This window comes from Eutrema salsugineum, unplaced genomic scaffold (assembly GCF_000478725.1).
Source record: "Eutrema salsugineum unplaced genomic scaffold, Eutsalg1_0 scaffold_3, whole genome shotgun sequence".
In the NCBI taxonomy this organism is placed as follows: domain Eukaryota; kingdom Viridiplantae; phylum Streptophyta; class Magnoliopsida; order Brassicales; family Brassicaceae; genus Eutrema; species Eutrema salsugineum.
The window spans coordinates 1,189,239-1,208,441 of NW_006256756.1; the positions used below are offsets into that span (position 1 = coordinate 1,189,239).

At 36.0% G+C, this 19,203-nt stretch overlaps 3 protein-coding genes across 3 annotated transcripts; 2 read left to right on the top strand and 1 right to left on the bottom strand.

The window, feature by feature from the left end:
• Positions 1–1,341: 1,341 nt before the first annotated feature.
• LOC18015120 lies at positions 1,342–8,395 on the bottom strand. The gene is made up of 27 exons (XM_006396394.2): positions 8,114–8,395; positions 7,770–7,998; positions 7,608–7,696; positions 7,192–7,305; positions 6,956–7,102; positions 6,143–6,807; positions 5,916–6,040; positions 5,715–5,806; positions 5,241–5,460; positions 5,089–5,152; positions 4,851–4,999; positions 4,703–4,773; positions 4,443–4,616; positions 4,269–4,340; positions 3,997–4,098; positions 3,829–3,918; positions 3,663–3,738; positions 3,475–3,571; positions 3,329–3,398; positions 3,066–3,245; positions 2,855–2,977; positions 2,686–2,769; positions 2,394–2,578; positions 2,144–2,282; positions 1,994–2,053; positions 1,811–1,915; positions 1,342–1,730 (listed from the first exon to the last, which is right to left on the bottom strand). Exons 1-27 carry the CDS (start codon positions 8,246–8,248, stop codon positions 1,617–1,619), a joined length of 3,771 nt encoding a protein of 1,256 aa, XP_006396457.1. The 5' UTR covers positions 8,249–8,395; the 3' UTR covers positions 1,342–1,616.
• A 5,283-nt stretch (positions 8,396–13,678) lies between these two features.
• On the top strand, positions 13,679–16,707 carry LOC18015121 (translocase of chloroplast 159, chloroplastic). The gene has a single exon (XM_006396396.2). It carries the CDS (start codon positions 14,062–14,064, stop codon positions 16,555–16,557), a length of 2,496 nt encoding a protein of 831 aa, XP_006396459.2. The 5' UTR covers positions 13,679–14,061; the 3' UTR covers positions 16,558–16,707.
• On the top strand, positions 16,679–18,890 carry LOC18015005 (uncharacterized protein P8A3.02c). Its single transcript, XM_006396397.2, has 4 exons — positions 16,679–17,044; positions 17,131–17,162; positions 18,052–18,210; positions 18,499–18,890. The coding sequence occupies exons 1-4, from the start codon at positions 16,837–16,839 to the stop codon at positions 18,781–18,783; spliced, it is 684 nt and encodes a 227-aa protein (XP_006396460.1). The 5' UTR covers positions 16,679–16,836; the 3' UTR covers positions 18,784–18,890.
• The last annotated feature ends 313 nt before the right edge of the window (positions 18,891–19,203 follow it).

Here is a 19,203-nt window from a genome sequence, read left to right on the forward strand (position 1 = left end):
TCTATATTTCACCTTTCCTATTTCATTTACGTATGACACCATATTTACCACAGTCACAGATATTTTAAACATTACTGCAAGTTATACATATTACTGCAATTTATACATATTATTTCCTTTTATATATTCCCTCTATTAATTACTATATATGTAATACGTAATAATACTACTTATATTAATTATACATATAATTTCAAACGTATAGATTAGGCATGTATATTCAGTTTAGAGTTTTTAAAATCCGTTCAATTCAAGTTTTATTGTTCAGTTATAAACTATATTTCGGTGGGTTCAGGTTCCTCCGGTTAATTGTTAGGCAAACAAAATTATTTTTCAAATTGCATTTGTTTCTACAAAATTTACATTGATTTTTTAAAAACAATTTTTAATTATTTCGTGGCTTAACCGCACTACCTAAGCGTTGGATAATTTTCTCTTAAAACTTGTATTAATTTTTTTTAATAAAATTCTACATGAATTTTTTAATATGTTTAACTTATCAAAGAATGTCATACCGGACGAACATGTTTTACATGTGAATAAAAATATTATTCCAATTTACCTGCAAAAAGCTATTATTTTGAAAACATAATTTTAATATGCACTGATTTTGGTTTTGTTGGTCAGTCCACAGTCTCTTACATATATTTTTTTTTTTGTATCTAGATTTTTTAAAAATTAGTGAAATATATTTCAACTTTAATTTTGATATATATTCAAAAAATATATAATAAAAAAATATTGCAAGATTTTGAATGAATTTTTACCATTTGAATACATATAGATTGGTATTATTTTGACATATGTAATATTTTTATAATAGTAATGATTAAAGAACTAAATAATAAATAACCTATATAATGGAAAACAAATACTTTCCAGATTCTCTTCCCTAATTTTAAAAGACAACTATATGTTTTTGAATTTCAATCATCTTTTGTTGTTTGCATGGCATAATAACTTACAAGATAAAATTTGTTTTCCTAAACGACTGTTCATCTAATAATAATATAGAGACATGTAATAATAATTATACATATACTGTATGTCAAATGTATATTAGGCATGAGCATTCAAACGTATATATTGATCATTTTCATTGCGTTTCAGGAGTGGAGAAGGTAGAGATTTTGCGATTAGGTCTAGAAAGGATATTATAGTTTTAGGTTTAGAAAGAATTATTCTATAACTGTGTTCGTTCTGGAAAACCTGCAAAATTATGTAAATAAATACGTTAAAACCCTAAGACCTAGTAAGTGTACAGAACACTCAAATGCCAATTCAAAGTGTAGAATAACTAAATTACTACTCAAAGCAACTAACACCTTGCAATTGGATAAATTAGCTCAAAATGGTTCACCTTCAAGATTTAGAAACACATCCATATCCTTAAAATGATCCGAACCTCTATATACATACGCATGTATTAGATTATACAGCGAATGTTTTTTTTTCTTCTTCTTCTTATGTTGAGAAAGAAAATGAATTAGACAACGAAAGGAACAACACTTTCTCTGTACACAAATTTATATAAATTAAAATGACCAAAATGAGAGAGAACCGAACAAATCATCTCCCCTCCTCTCCTCTCTCTTCTCTCTCTCTCTCTCTGCTTTCTACATGAAGTAGCTCAAGGACGTCTTCTTCCTTGATCCTCCTTCTCCATACAGCTCATTCCATTGTTGAAGCTCGTTCATGTTCGATGAGTCTGAAGACACACTCGCACATACCTATATACATGTATTTGATCAACAATTTAGTTCCCAAACACGATGAGAACCAATTAATGTAGTTTTTTTCCTCGACCTACCTGTTCATGGGCAACCTTGAAATCTGTCATTGTCAGTGGACGAATGTCAGTGCAGCTATACAATGGAGGAGTTGGACGGTTTTCAGCCTGGGCAACAGTTTTTTCCTGGAGTAAAAACAACAGTCAGTTTAGAAGAAGATGAGTTCTAAAAATGGTCTTTCTTCGGTTAAGTTGAAACCAAACCTTCTTTTCTTTCTCCAGTATTTCTCGAATTGGAAGATGTGCCGCAGTTACACAAAGATTCTGCAACCAAATGAAATTGTGAGCTCTTTTACAAGGCAAGGAGATTGAAACTGAAGAAGCGAGAGAGAGAGAAGAAAAAAAAGTAGAGACCTTTAAGTCACTTCCTGAGTACCCATCTGTCATATTTGCAATGGCTTCTAAATCAACGTCTGGTGCTATTTCTTCTTTAGATAGAATAACGCTCAAGATCTTTGATCTGTTCGTAGCATCTGGAAGATTAACCATCAATCTGCATAGGAGTATGTAACGGAGACTCAGCAATGGTCACAAAATGATGAATGTTCTCTCCATAAGCGACAGAACGTATAAAAGAAAGAAAAAAAATGAGTGGTTGCTTTACCTCCGGGGAAGCCGTCTAATAACTGCTTCGTCGAGGTCAAATGGTCTGTTGGTAGCAGCGAGTACCAGAACTCGCTCTCTATCCTTTGTTCGTAAGCCGTCCCAGTTTATCATGAATTCGTTCTTCATCTTACGCATGGCCTCATGCTCCCCTGGATTTTCACGTCTTCCCAACATACTATCAACCTAAATAATGTTTTTCCGCAATCATCAGATCGAAAAAATATACATTCAAGCTTCGCTTCAAAGAAAAAGGAGAAACAGATAAAGCTTATTAATCTCTTCGAACATACCTCATCAACAAAAATGACACTTGGAGCGATCTTGCTCGCTAAAGAGAAGACAGCTTTAACATACTTCTCTCCCTCACCAAACCACTGCAAAACATTTCATATTAGATGGTCAAATACAATCTTTGAAAGAGAGCATATACAAAAATTCAGATCGCTGTGGGAGAGATACCTTTGAAGTGATGCTGGACATTGAGATGTTGATGAAGTTTGCGCCAGCTTCAGTTGCTACTGCCTTTGCCAGCATAGTCTTCCCAGTACCAGGAGGTCCAAACAACAGAATACCTTTCGTAGGCTGCAGTAAAACGTAATCTATATATTAAATGTCCAGAAAAAAGAGAGAGAAACAAACAGATGTGAAAACGTATAGCGATGAAAGGTACCTTCGTTAGCTGGCCTTTGTCAAACAATTCGGGCCTTTGAAGAGGAAGCATCACCAACTCCTTCAAAGTGTCTTTCACATTTTCCAGAGCCCCAATATCATCAAACGAAACACCTATATCGCTAGGGGGAATGACATCTGATAGTAGTTTTTTCTCAAACTCGTTCTCAGTAACAACATCCTGAAACAGCATCGCAAAGCAACCCTTAGATCAGAAACTTACTAAGTAACTTACGAGGAAAGAGATAAGTAACATAGTATTACCTTGAGAGATTTCTTTAGACTCTTGTTTTCGTTCTGAACACCATGTAACATCTGCAGGCCATATGTGATGCTGCAACCCATACCAAAATGCTATTTATAAAGCTGTATTTTAACTACATTATTTCAATCTATACAAGTAAGCTTACCTTTCTGCTGAGATAACAAGTTTGTTGTCTTTGACAGTAGGTTCTGAGCAGTTCATAAGATGGTGACTCAAGGCCCAGCCAACCACTTTCTCAACACCTAGAAACACATAAAGTAGTTGGTTAGTCAACCAAGCGGCTGATCCAAGCAGAAAGAAAATAATGAAAAAAGGTAAGTGAACGAGGCCCACTTTCAGAAGGAAGTGTTTGATCTTTGATGCACAAGGTTCCAAGGTCAGGGCAGTCCAGACGGTTTTTGGTGAGGACCTGTAGGCATCATTAACAAATAACATAAGCAAAAGAAAAAGAAACCAGGAACGCTTAGATTGCTAAAGGACGTGATTAGAAGATGCTCACCGCAAGGATGCTGGTTAGATTAGCTTGAACCTTCAAAAGCTCTGTATCACGGTCCAGTTTCTCCTTCCAATCCAAGAGCAAAGCTTCATCCTATTATGTCTTAAGAGCATTAGAAAATGGAACAGAAAAGAACAAATGTACAAAGACAAGAAGAAAACAGGTATCGACCTGAGGTAACTGGATGGCGACTTTATTAGGAAATAGCCGAGTTATTTGTTTCAGTGATTTAGGCGTTTCTTTGCTCCTATCGTGCAGTTTACCAAAATTATCCTGCAGATGATATGAAAAATGCAGATGATATGAAAAATCAGTTTGAACATCTCAAAAAGGTACCAAATCTAAGAAGACTTCAGTGAACCTTACCACTCAGAAAGAATAATCAACATACATCGCAATTTTGAAAAGTGGAAAATAATTAAAGCTAAGTCAATTCATCATACCGGAAATGCAAGATCCAATAAAGCCGTCTGGTTGCCGCCAAACTTAGTAAACAAGAAACCTCCTGGGTGGGACTGAAAAGAACCACAAAATTCCAATTAAATATACTAATAAACAAATTAAAACAGCTTGAAGATACCAAAAGAGTAACAGAGAAGATTAAATAAGTTTCCTACTTTCTCCTTTCGGCTGTCCAACTGGGTTTGTGAGGCCACGACAACAATATTTTCCGGTAAATTCTCGAGCTTGCTCTTCATGGTTGCATACACATCACTGTTCCCCACGAGAGATTTCTCAATGTCTTTCAAGAACAATATTAATGACCCTCCTTCACTCTCACTGATTGCCACCTATATTATGAATCAAGAAGTTAACAATCATGTGGCCAGAAAGACTAAGTAGTACTCTCCCATAGCTTAAAGAGTTTAAAAAGTACCTCAAAGATTTCATTAACGGCGAGTTTATCAGCATCATCACTAGAAGAACCATCTAACCGAAGTGAGCTAGCTGCACAAGAAGAATGATATTAGTAAAACTATACTTATCAAGTGAGATAAAGTTATAAATGACATCCAGCTAATTACCAGCACAGAAAAAACCATGGTCTTCTTCGCAGAGGCCACCAAGATCATTGCCATCGGGTACAGGCCTATCAAATCTAATCCCAATTTTTGAAGAACAGTTGTCTTCAAATGCAAGGACTACTTTCCCCTGGTAACCAATGGCCGGTCCCCTATATTAAATAGCAGGGAAAAAGTTAGAACTGAATTTTGAATACAACAAAAATTCACAGTTGAAGACTTAAAAAACAGCAAGCAATACCTAATTGAGCCTTGAAGAGAAGAAATTGCAGAAGACGAAGGACCAACAAACTTTACTCGGTCACCTAAAAATGATAAAAGCGCACGTTCAGAAATACAGGAAGACTGTTGCAGCAACTAAAATGAACAATCAGATGATAAAAACCATCATGCCTGATTTAAAAGTGTAACTTTTAGAAGTTGCTGTTGACACTTCTTGCTTCGGCAAAGCCTGAGAACTTGTTGAACCACCTGTTATATCAGCATCGACGCTTGAAGTTGGTTTCTTATGCTGCAATGCTTGTGCAGCCTGAACAGCGCGTTTAGCAAGCATAGACAGCTTTTCACGCCTCGAACCTTCTTTGGAAGATTCGGCTTCCTTGGCTGGTGATCCCTGAAGTCATCAAGAAAGAGACCAATATCAATGAACAAAGAGCCTCTTGAAAAAAAACAAAAAAAGTTGGCAGAGTGGACACTAAAACAGATATAGCATCTGAACTATATGGGACCAAACGTCAACAATACCATTCAACCCTCTTGTCCAAGATGTCCAAAATAATATTTCAATAAATAAAACAACATTGGAATGAAGATGCATATAATCAAATGCTACACAAAGAGAAAATAAGGAAGGAAAAAGAAGATTACCCCAGGCAACAAAAGAGAGTCAACGATCATCAATTTGGCCTCAAAACTTTTCGCAAGCGCTTTTGCCAACATTTCCTGATATATTTCAGAGCCTAAAAATATTCCAAATGGTAAACTAGGATTAGAAATAGGAATCTCGTATTGGCTAGAGGAATGGAGGCAGCAAAAAGAAGTACAAACACTAATAGTAAAGCCTCATACCTGCTGGTCCAGATAACAAGATACGGGGACACATTGTAGACAAGTCTGATGCATACTTTGCAAACTTGCTTCCACCCTTCATATGGACATACATCGATGCTATCAAAACATCCTTCGTCGTAGCACTGAGACAATTCAGAAATTATTTTGGCTGTAAATCATAGAACCATCAAAAGCCAGATGTATGGTAGAGAATAGAGATCTAACATAATATATAACAACCAAACCTTAAAAAGTAGGGGAAGTTCTCTAAAGAAACATCTATGTTTTGAGCATCGAGTACTCCTCCTCGCAGACTATCCTTAAAAGCTTGGCGTCTAGTTGATATACTAGATGAAAGGTCAAATTCTCTAAGAAACTCTCTCACTTCTCTTCGTTCATCCAGCAATTTGGAGATGCCCCTTATATCAAATGAAGAAGGTTCCCCAAGAAGGCGCAAGATTGGTCTAATTTCAAAACCAGAACCAGGAGTATTGGCACCGTCAGCTTCTTGAAAAGGATCCAACCCACTGCCATCGGCATTGAGATTCTCATTGGCAGTACAAGAGGTTGAAGCAGCTGTCTTCTCCACAGAAGCAATAACAGGATGATCATTGTTACTATCAGCATCGTTCATGTCAGTATCTGAGATGCAATCATTGCAGCTGGAAGGAACCACAGGAACATCAGGATTCTGCTGCCTTTTGGCAGCTTTAGCAATTGGTGGTAGAAGATGGAAATTGCGGTACTTTGATAGAGATGCCAATATAGAGGCCCCGTCTACAGCTGAGGAGTCTCCTGCTCTTGTCTCAGCATGAACACCTTTCAGAGGGGCACCTCGAGCTTCACATATACTCAATGAAGAAGCTCTGTCAGGAGCAGCTAGATTTTCATCTTTAAGAGGTTGAAATATCTAGACAAGCGTTAAGAAAAGTTTGCAAGAAAATAAACACTGAATTCAGATGGCAAGAACGTTATATGTAAACATAAAAACGAAACGATAAATTTCTAACTAGTGAATTTGTTGGAATAACTTTTCACGCAACTCCACAAAAGGATACATAAGCATGTCTCCCAGAACTGCTGAAGATGACCTCGTCACCACCTCGCAGATGAACGCAAGAGCTTTTCTGGTAACACTTGCCATTCACCTGAACAAGAAGTCCACTCCCAATTATCTCCAGGGACGCAACTGATGGACCTCCGTGCTGCACAAAAACTGCGTAAGCAAAAGGCTTTTTTGGTCCCTTAAGCCTTAACGAGACAAGTCCGAAAAGGGCCAATCAGATGTCCTTACCTCAGACTGCTTCAGTTCACACAGGGTGCTAGGCATAGATTGGTCTTTGATAGATAAATCACATCCTCGGCGTCCAACAGTGAAAACAGGCCCCCTCATGATACGGTGAGGGTTCTGAAATTACAGAGAAACAACTCAGGACAGTCAGAATCAAAACCATTGCAGTCGCCACATAAGTGAAGAAAGTCTCAAACTCCAAAAGCATAGTCTAACTACTAAGAACGAACACAACATACTACTGCACCGGAAAAATAAAAAACCAAAGAAGTGGACATGCATGCACTTAAAATCGTTCCCAGGAACTGAAAGACCAGAGCTTTCCTCAATAAATTACATGAATTGCACACAGCTAAACCCTCAAGGCGAAATTCACAAAATTGTGGATATAAAACCGAACACGACGCAACTAGACACACCTGAGGATACTGGGAAAGTAGCTTAGCCCATGGAGCTTTAGCCCGCTTCTTCCCCGCCTTCGACTTCTCAGCATCCGCCACCACTTCACCTAAATCCACAAAACATTAGAAATGAGAAGTTTTTTCTTTTTCTAAGAGAATCCACCATGAAAACAGCGAAACCTGCTATGGTAGGTGTCGCCAAGACTTCGACTTCAGGGTTAGCGTCGGTTTCAGGAGAGTTCTCCATCACCGGCACATCAGCCGTGACGGGTTTCTCCGCATCCATAGCTTGCGGATCAGAGGATCTCAATTCCGGTTCCCCAGATTCCGATCCAGGATCCGAAGCCGGTCCTTGATTTTCGATCGGAACCTCGCTCGCTGACGAAGACCCCGCCGGTTCCACCGCCGCCTAGGTTTTCACAAATCAAAATCAGATTCAAAAATCCGGAAAACAAAATCAGATTCAAAACCCAGAACAAAAGGAGGAAATGATAAAAAGAAAATCTCGGAAAAAAACTACGAACAGGCTCAAGAGCAGCAGCGGCGGCATCGATCTTGACCTTAGATCGCTTGGTGGGTCGTGGCGATGACGACGCTTCAGGGGAAGAAGAAGAACAGAAACGCTTCGAAGCGGAAGAGCTACGTCTCGTCTCAACCATATCTCTCTTTTTTTTTCTTTTCCTCCGCCTTGATCCAAGAAGAACCGCTCGCTTGGTTCCCGATAGAGAAAGAAGATATTAGAGGAGAGATAGGAGATGGAGATGGAGATGGAGAGAGAGAGAGAAGCGAAATCGAAAAATCAGAGAGATTTCATGTAAATGATTACTCTCAAGGTCAATTTATAATTAAAACCTGCAACTTTATTGTATGTTTTTTTGCTTTAATTACATTAAGGGGTCAAATATAAAAATAACTTGACCGACTTATATCCATCCACATTTTAGACACAACAATATATTAAATCAATTAGTTTTCCAAAATCTGATTTCCTGTTTTATGTAAAAACAAATTTTGGAGGACAAAAAAAAAAAACATTATTAAATTAGTTCTTATATGTAGTGTTTTGTGTGGATATGAATGTTGATGATACTACCTAGGCTATCGTCCGAATAATAAACGTGTTTTAGTTAAATTAGTGCTAACTTCTGATTCTTTTAACTAAATTGATTTAATTTCTTATTAAAAAAAAAGGGGAGTGTTAGATCCGCTTGGGCAAGACACAAGCACTTAAATTAGATAAGAGGTGAGATTCTACTGAGAGCTCGATTCTACTTTGCTTTTTCTTGTGATTGACTCCAGCGAGTCAAACCTTTACCTTTACCAGTTACCACACTGTCGTCAAACTTTTTATTTTCATCAATCCCATAATTGTTAAACTTTTGTGACAGATTCTGTGCATTCTATACCGGATTAAATCAATCATGAAAGTATTGTTTTGTTTATAAATCAACAACATTTATATAATCTTCCTAAATTTCTAATAATTTGTAATGTCACCATTTAATGCATATGATATATGCACCTAATTTTTTCGTTTTTGCTTAACTATGTGTAGATAGATACTCAGTTACGTGAAAAATTAGGGTTGAATAAAAGATTTGAATGTTTTAACTATGGGGAGGATTATTGGGAGAAAATCTCATCCAATATTTTACCCTTTTTAAAAATATTTAGTTGAAATAAATTTACATGCCGAAAAAAAAAGAGAAGAAAGAACAAATGAAGTAAAGAAAAAGTCAAATTATATATCACCCAAATTATTTTGAATCCAAGTCTATAAAATGAATGTTGACCAAATGACCAGGAACCATAACTCTTGAAGAATCTTAAAGACAGGGAAAGAACCGAACTGGTTCACAACTACACACATCTCGATGGACAAAACACTTGGGGGCTCGGTTCGTCTAACCGTTGTAGTTGTATTGGGCACGTGTCCGCGTATACATCCCATGCATGATTCATCACGTGACCTTTTTGTAATTTTGATTTTGAAGGCGGTTAAAATGTGAATGTGAATGTTATTGTTTATCATTATTTTTACTAGGATCGAGCGCTTCGGACGGATTTTAAAATATATTTATGTTTTTAAATGTTTTATATAATTTATATGCTATTTCTTAAAAATAATGTGTTTGATAAATTTTTTGTTTAGTTTAATAATTATTTTTTTATAATTTGCATTGTTAACAATACATGTTTTCTATTAATTATTTTCAATAGTGCATATTTCTATGAAACAATAAATTTCTCTCTCTTTCTATCTTTATATCTTCATAGTTTGTTATTTTAATTTTTTGTTTTTTTATCATCTTTATACTAAAATTTATTTTATTTGTAATAACTATACTAATTATGAATATAAATTATACATATATTAATTGCATATTCTCAATATATTTTAATGTTAAATTTTGTGAGTTTAGACTTTCATCATATTTCATTTTTAAACAGCTAATTCATCATAATTTTTTCTTGATTTTATTAGATTTTTTCTCCATCATCATATTAACATAGTTTATTATTTTCATTTTCGGTCTCTTTCCCATCTTCAACATTTTTGTCTTTGTATTTTTTAAGATTGCTATTCATCAGCTTAGTGTTCTTCTTTCTTTTCTTCTTTATTTTTTTTCTTCATTTTCTTCGATTTCTATTTCTTTTTTTTCTTTCAGTTTTTCTTCATCTTTTTTTTTTGATTTTGTTTGTCTCTTATTTTTACTTATATCGTGTATGTATTATTCATCGTCTATTTCATTTTCATCTACATACTTTTCTTTATATTTTGATTTTTTCTTCTTTCTCCTTTTTTTCTTATTCTTTTTCATCGTTTTGAGTTTCATTTTCATCATCGTCTTTTTCTTTAACTACTTCTTCTTATTATTTTTTCCAACTTTTACTCTGCTTCATCTTAATAAAAAAAATGATTACAACAATGTGTTGATTAATGAAATCATTAACTTTAATATTAGTGTTTTTCTTTTATTATTAAATAAAAATAATATTATTTTAAAGTGCATGAACTAATTAAGTCATTAATTTTAATTATCTTCTTATGATATGAACACCCTAAATGGAGAGAAAACTCTTCTATTATATAATAGATTAGATGAATACCCGCATATACACGCGGATGTTTTGTTTGATTTAATATATATTATAAAATTATATTTTTCTACAAAATTAATCTATTTTTATTTTTGATAATATAAATCATCCAAATTTGTAAAAATATAGTCATTAAATGTGATTTTTTGTTTTAATATAATTTATTAATATATATTTTCTATAAGTTTAATCTAATTTTTTGTATTTGGTAATATAAATATCATATGAACTCGTAAAAATATAGTCATTATTTTTTGTAGATGTAATACTTGTTATTTTTGCACCCAACCAAATATTTCTTCATTATTATTTTTTTCAACCTGTTTTTTTTTTCTTAGTTAATTTTCAATGATAAAAATATGTTTTTGTAAGACAAATTTAATATCTTCACCAAATCGTATTTTTAACGCATTTCCATTATTCAGAAATATGTTTTCGCATATATTTTGTGTTAAAGATTAAAACAGAGAGAGCAAAAGTGGAAAAAATATGATATTGTAGTTTACGAAACCTCTATTTTTGTGATGAACTGAGCAACCTGAAATGCTATATGTCCAACTGGCCATATTAATGGTTCTTCAGCTTATGTCTAATCACTACAAATAGGAAGAGCGTCAAGAAGATGGTTTTTGTCGAGAGACTTGGTGCACTTGGAAGTAAAGAGCAAGTATTGAAATTAAACCTTATAAACTCGTCATGTTCACAGTCTATATTACAGGTTTATTTAAAAATTAAGTCCTTTAAAAAAAATTCCGCATTACCTTCTATTGCAAACATGTCTTGGATATCATAGATGAAGATCAGAAACCTAAAAGAGCAGATGAGACACAAGCCAATCAGTCAACCAAAGGATAAGGATATCAACTTTTTGCACATATCTATGGCACTTTTGTCTCAAGCTCCACCCTCAAACTTCTCTTCTTGATGAAAAGTTATAGCTACCATCCCATATTTAATATCATAACTGAAACTTCAAATCATACATCGAATAAAGTAAGAGACTTTCAACCAAAATTCAAAATAGATTTTATTAGAATTTAGAATTTTAAGAGCTGATCTTGAAGTTTTATCGTTGATTTGCTTAAACAATACAGCTCATTTCCTTGTCTTCTTTGACTAATCAATCAAGATTAAAGGAAATAAAAAAATCAATGAACATAACTTGAACCTAATCGTTCGAGATTAGCTAAATTCCTTTGAGATGAGCTTTTTTTTAACAATCAGTGGCAAATTCCCAACGGGAACAATTATAAGAGCTTACTCTCTACTTCGAATCCTCCCTTCAAAACCATCTTATCTTCTACTTTCTGCCTCGTCTCACCAAGTGTCTTCTCCATGTTGTCATACTTATTCTTTGTGCTCAAACAATGTTGTGTTCTTCCTTGTTTTTGTTGATTTTTTCCCGAGACTTCAAGTCTCAACCCTTTGTCCCAGTAGTAGCGTTGTTATTGCTTTTATACTAAGAAAATGGATCAATGTCTATGTAAACAAAACCAGAATGAATTCAATACAAGGAATATAATGCAGCTTTCAAAAACCCATAAATCAAAGAGGAGACGAAGAATAAAAAATCTTACCTATTGACTTGTGGAATTTTGAGTCGATATTAGAAAGTATTGGAGATTGTTTGAGATTTTATCTTTCCAACTTCCAAAATAGAAATTAATTTGCAGTTCATTATGAACCATAAATTAGTATGCACTTCTCTTTTGGTTTCTGTGTTCAATTAAAAACAAAATTAGTACAATTTAATTATTTAATTCTCTTATATTTTTTTTTAATCTGATGTGTTAAAAAGTTGGATGCTGATGTGTCAAGCTTGTGAGACTCAACTGAATCTTTATATAATAGATTTTGAGGTGAAAATAATTTATTATATACATACACCACCACATTAGATTGTCCATACCCTTACAAACCTATGAGATTGGCATTTAATGCATCTTTGTTACACGTGTCAAGTGACAGTGATAGTAACATTTCGCAGGAATCAGAGAGAAAAGCAGAGGTTCAGCGAAAACCATACTGTGTCTGAACCGCCGACCCAATCCGTACATTGAGGGCGAAAGGAACGCGCCAAGGAACGGTCTCGTAGCAGGCAGAATATTCTAAAGAAAGTTGGTGAAAACGTCAGAACTATGATGCAAGCACAAAATTTGAATCTAGCCAAGTCGGATCGTGGACCGATCCACCTGACTCACTATCCGCTGACCGATCCGATATACTAACCCGTATCAGGTAAAATCTTATAAATTCTTTGTCCACTTTACGAGGAAGGGAACACTCTTTTAGCCATCTTGAAGTTCATAATATCTCTCTAGATACTTATAGTCTTAAGCACTGTCATTCTATACTTTTCCAGTTATTATTACCATCTCTTCACCTCTTTGCCACGACGGTTCCTAAACCGTGGAGCTTTTCTACTAACAAACTCTTTTTTCCCTTTTTTCACTTCGAAAAGATCCATTACATCTAAAGGTCTGAGTCGATTCCACCGTTCTCAGAAACGCTCAATCCACTTTTCTTTAACCGTTTTATGATCTTTTTGGTTATCTGATTTGTCATTTAATAGTTTTTCTTAACTGTTTTCTGACTTAAAGTTTGGATAACTTTCGGAAAACACATTTTTATCGTGTTTTTCAAATTTCATGCATTTCTCACTTTTGCAGGATTTGCCCCCACAAAAGGACAAAAATTCCTTAAACAGCAATTATGTTATATATTTTTCAAGTTATTAGTTTATTTCGTTTTTTGTTTTGTTTGCTAATTGTTAGTTATTTAAGAAAGTACGAATGAGACCACATTACCATAAGATCTCTACATTTTACCAGCTAAAACGGAGGGTATATTGGTCATTTCAGCAAGACTGATTAGGACGAGAAAAAGCAAAGACTTATCTCTCATAATTTTTTTTTAAACCTCTAACTAATTCATAAATCCTTCACAAAATAGACAAAGGGTAAATTCCTTAAACCCTAAACGCGCCATTGTTATCTATCTCTTTCACCCCAAGTTTTGTGAAAAGTTTGAAATATAGAAAATCAATATTCGCAGCGTCGATGGTAGCATCAGATCAAACTTCGCTTTACTCTTCGAGTCGATCAGGTTTTTTTTTTCTCCGTCGTTTTTTATTTTCTTCCTCTTTAGGCTTTCTTGAATCCGGGAATGTTTGTTTGATCTCTGAGAATATTTCAATTTTTGTACAGAACAAGACGTTGTTGCTGGTCGTGGTTATAACGAGCATGAGGTTTTGAGTAATGTTAAAGGTTCCAATACCTCGTCTCAGTCTTTGGCGGGAAAATCGGAAAGTTGCGTCGCTGGTGGAACCAATGACTCTAGTTTATATAACTCGGATCAATCTGCTTTACCAATGACTGATAGCGTTACGTCTGTTTCTCCGGAGTCTGGTTCTTCATCGTTATCTACAATGTCGGAGGTTGAAACGGTGGAAGAAGAAGATGGTTTAGAATCTAAGGATGGAATCAAAGAGGAGAGGAGTTTCGATGATGACAACAAAAGCGATCAGGTTGTCCAAGAAGAGATTGTGAACTTCACTTGTACAGAATCTAAAGACTCTCCTATAGTTTCTGTTGATGCAAAAGAGGATTCAAAGTCAGCAGCCGAGTCGTCACAGCCAAGTTCAGATGGAACAAAAAACCTCTCTGTGGAACCTCCAGCTCCACCACGTCCAAAAGGTTTCAACATCTTTCCCAGTCTAAAACTTGCAATGGACGAAGAGAGTGTGCATAACTTGAGCGAGGCAGAGAAACATAAGCTGGAGAAATTGCAAAGTTTGCGAGTGAAATATTTGCGTCTTGTGCATAGGTTGAGGCAGTCTATAGATATTTCAATAGCAGAACATGTTCTTCACCGTCTTGCACTCCTTTCTGGGAAGGGTTCTGGTCAGTCATTTAGTCTTGACGCTGCAAAAAAGAAAGCTATGGAGTCTGAGGCTGAGGGAGAAGATGATTTGAATTTCTCTGTAAACATATTGGTCCTTGGAAAATCCGGAGTGGGAAAAAGTGCAACGATAAACTCCATATTCGGTGAACAGAACGCACCCATTGATGCATTTGGACCTTCCACAACTTCGGTTAGAGAAATTTCTGGAACAGTGGGTGGTGTCAAGATCACAATCATCGATACTCCGGGCTTAAAATCTTCTGCCATGGATCAAAATGCCAATTCCAAAATGTTGTCTTCGGTAAAAAAGGCAATGAAGAAGTGTCCTCCTGATGTTGTTCTCTATGTTGATCGTCTTGATACTCAGACAAAGGACTTGAATAATCTGCTCTTGATAAAGACGATCGCTGCTTCTCTTGGTCCATCTATATTGAAAAACGCCATAGTGACATTGACCCATGCTGCTTCTGCTCCTCCTGATGGCCCATCTGGCAATCCTTTGAACTATGATGTGTTTGTATCGCAGTGTTCATATCTTATTCAACAGTCTATTGGACAAGCCGTTGGTTTGACATATTCAGGTCCAATGACTCCAGTTTCTCTTGTTGAGAATCATCCCTTATGTAGGAAGAACAGAGCTGGGGAAAAGATTCTCCCAAACGGCCAAGCTTGGAAACCAGGGCTGTTGCTATTGTGCTACTCTCTTAAGGTTTTATCAGAAGCAGTTTCTCTATCGATTCCTCCTCAAGAAAGTAAATTTTTTGGGTCCCGAGTTCGAGCCCCACCTCTCTCGTCCATATTGTCTTGGCTGTTGCCATCTCGTGCACATCTAAAGCTCCCTGCAGATCAAGGTGGTGCTGGTGTTGACTCTGATATTGAAATCGATGACGTGTCTGATTCCGAGCAAGAAGAAGATGACGAGTATGATCAGCTGCCACCGTTTAAGCCTCTCCGGAAATCCCAGCTTGCTAAACTCTCAAAGGAACAGAGAAACGCATACTTTGACGAGTATAATTACCGGGAAAAGCTCCTGAAGAGGAAACAATGGAAAGAGGAGCTGAGAAGGATGAGAGAAACGAAGAAAAACGGGAAAAAGATAGAAGACGAACCGGAAGAAGAAGAAGACGATCCACTTGCATCGTCGTCTCCTGCTTTGCTACCGGATATAGAATTGCCAACTTCATTTGACAGTGATAACTCAGCTTATCGTTACCGTTCTCTTGAACCCACTTCAAAGTTCCTTACCAGATCACTGTTGGATCCTCGAGGCTGGGACAATGATTGTGGATTTGATTGTGTCATCGCAGAACATAGTCTCGCCATAGCTAAGCGTTTCCCAGCCGCATTCACTGTCCAAATGACCAAGGACAAGAAAGAGTTCAACATCCATCTAGAATCCTCTGTTTGTGCTAAGCACGGGGACAATAGATCCACCATGGCAGAGCTTCATATCTTAGGAAGTGAGCAGCTTATGTATTTGCTCAGAGGAGAAACCAAAGCCAAGATCTTTAAAAAGAACAAGATGACTTTTGGAGGGACAATGGCGTTTATTGATAGGAACATTGTCACTGGTCTCAAACTCGAGGACCAAATCGCTCTTGGGAAAAGGCTCGTCCTTGTGGGAAACGCAGGGACTACGAGGTCACAAGGAGACTCAGCTTATGAAGCAAACCTTGAAGTCAGGTTTAGAGAAGCTGATTTCCCAATAGGGCAAAACCAACTCGCTCTGGGACTGTCTCTAACAAAGTCGAATGACGATTTGACCCTCAAACCAAATCTCCGATCTCAGGTCTGTATCGGAGGAGACACGAGGCTAGCAGCTTCTGCAAGTATTGACAACAAAAGGTTCGGACAGGTTACGGTCCGAGCCAGCGGCTCAGATCAGTGGCAGATTTCGGGCATGGCCATTCTTGCTCTCGCTATGACCATCTACAAGAGGTTTATTCGATCAGGAGACAGTTGAGAAGGAGGCTTTTAAGATTATTAGGGTGTTTTTTTTTTTAATAGAAAACCTTTCGATATGAGATTTTGTGCAAAAAGTAGTTTTCTTCTTTCTGATGAGATGATTATATATATGATCATACCTTTCTTTTGCTGTTCATCATACCATCAATAGAAATCGTCCAATTTCTGATTTTGTTTCGCAAAATTCGGACTTTTGTACAAAGGCTTCGTTTTTTTTTTTTCTGTTCTTTATAAATAGCTCGTCAAAGAAATAGAGAAAAATCTCAAATAAAAAAAAATGGACAACGATGAAGAAGAGCACTTAAAGGCAGCTTTTGGCGAATCGTCAGATGATGAACACCTCGCAGATCGGCTGGAGAAAGAAACTGTAGAGATCAGAGATTCGACGGTATGGGAGCGAGTGGAGAAAATCGACGGTTTATGGCTCTGTAGAAACTTCCTCTCTGTTCATCATCAGTCTGATTTACTCTCCGCCATTCTAAACGGTACCATACGCACTTGCTACTGATTCTAATGTTGTTGCTTATCGAATGTTTTGCTAAATTTTGTTCATTTTGTATTAATTCTGCAGAAGGTTGGTTCGTTGAAGACTCTATTAACCAGGTACTAAACCCTAATCATCTCTTTCATTGATTTCGTTCCAGAACCCCAAAATGTCGCTTCTCTTCTTCCTCGAGATCTGACTCTTCTTTTCTTGAAGGCATTGTTAGGGTCGTTTTAGCTTCCCACTAGCTTAGAAATCTTATAGAACTCACTCTTGCTTCCGCACTCCCATAATCGGTTTATCACTGGATTTCATTCTCTTAACCCTCGTGTTTCAATGGAAATTGTTCTCGATGATCGAAGCAGATCGTTTAAGCTTTTTTTTTTTTTTCCTAAAACTAAGTCATTTCTGTAAGATATAGATAGACCCTCTTTAGTTCGATTTTGGCTCAAATTTTAGTTTGATCTTTAGCAATGAAAGCATTTTCGGTAAGATATAGATTTCAAGAAGGAAGTGTATGAGATTCTCGTGGTTGAATGGTGTGGATTCGTTGAATTTGTCTTTGTTTCCAAGAGAATGATCTGCTAAAGGCATTTGAATTTATCACGAGCATACATTTTTCTTGAACACTAACTCTGATTCTTGGATAAGTTTATGAATCCTTCATCGTACTCTCTGTCTCTCCATAGAGATAATCAGATAGAAACTCTAGTGATTCAAAGTTGTTGAATCGAGTCTAATATTTTGTTAAGGGTATAGATTTCTGAGATTTGACAGAAAGCTGAGCTTTCATTTGGTTATATATCCATTGACCGGCTTCTCTTGGTTATATCATTTTCCGAGAGAATGATCTACTTGGTTTTTTCTATTTTTTTCCTTATCATAATTGGGTAACAATGATTCTTGGTTTTTGGGTGTGATGCTTCTTGGATTGAAGTTTTAGATGATAAAGAAACTAAAGCTTCTGTCTTTTTTCGTTTTGCTCCTTTCTTTTCCGTTTTGTGAAAGGCGATGAGATTTGGTGATCTCCCTTCATGGGCAACAGAAGTATCTGATCTCATACGCGAGACCGTTGAATCTGTTGATCTTCCAGTGTTGCCTGCTGATTTACTGTGGAGAGAGCCTCTGTTCGACCAGCTCATTGTCAATTTATACCAACCAGGTGAGGTACAATACTTTCACGTAAACACTTTTTCACTTCTTTATTAGAAGAACCAATTGATCTTGCTAAGGTTTCTAGAAGTAGTTTAAAGGTTGCAAAATATGTAAAAACTGGATGATCTTTTAACAGGAGATAATGGAAAAGCTAGAAGAAACCAATAGAGTAACAGCTTGTTATGGTTTCTTGGAGCATTGCAATTAGATAGTCTTAGAGTTTCAGAAAGCAGATAATCAGTCATGGATTTTTCAGACATTACGTCAAGATTTCATGACAATGCAATGTTTTCTTAACAGGGGATTTGTGCACATATTGATCTGCTGCGTTTTGAAGATGGAATTGCCATTGTCTCTCTGGAGTCACCTTGCGTGATGCGGTTCAGTCCTGCAGAAAAGGAAGAAGATGAAGATGTGGATGTTTTGTTGAGCCCAGGGTCTCTCATTCTCATGTCTGGAGACGCTCGGTATCGATGGAAACACGAGATTAATCGAAAGCAGGTCGGGTTTCAGGTATGGGAAGGAGAAGAAATTGATCAGAAACGAAGAATATCCATCACCTTGAGAAAGCTATGTCAAGCTTAAGGCTGGACTAGCTAATTTTAGTCATCTTTTTTGTATATGTGATTTAACTAATAAGAACTTTGGATCCTCATATCTTTCTTCACATTGGTTAGGGAAAGTCATTTTTATCAAGCTATTTTAAAATAATATTTAAAATATCTTTGAAATATGTGTTTGTTAGTCAAAAATTTGATAAAAGAAGTGGAAATTTAGATGAAGTTAATGGGCAAAAAATAAGTGATAACTGATAAGAGAGTTTATGAAAATAATACTCCCTCTGTTCATAATTATTTGATGTTTTAGGAGATTTTTTTTGTTCAGAATTATTTGATGTTTTCACTTTTCAATGTAAAATTTAATGAATTTTTTATTATTTTTGACTTTTGATATTCTGTAGATTATTTTCTTATTGGCTGAATGATATTTAAATAAATTATAAAT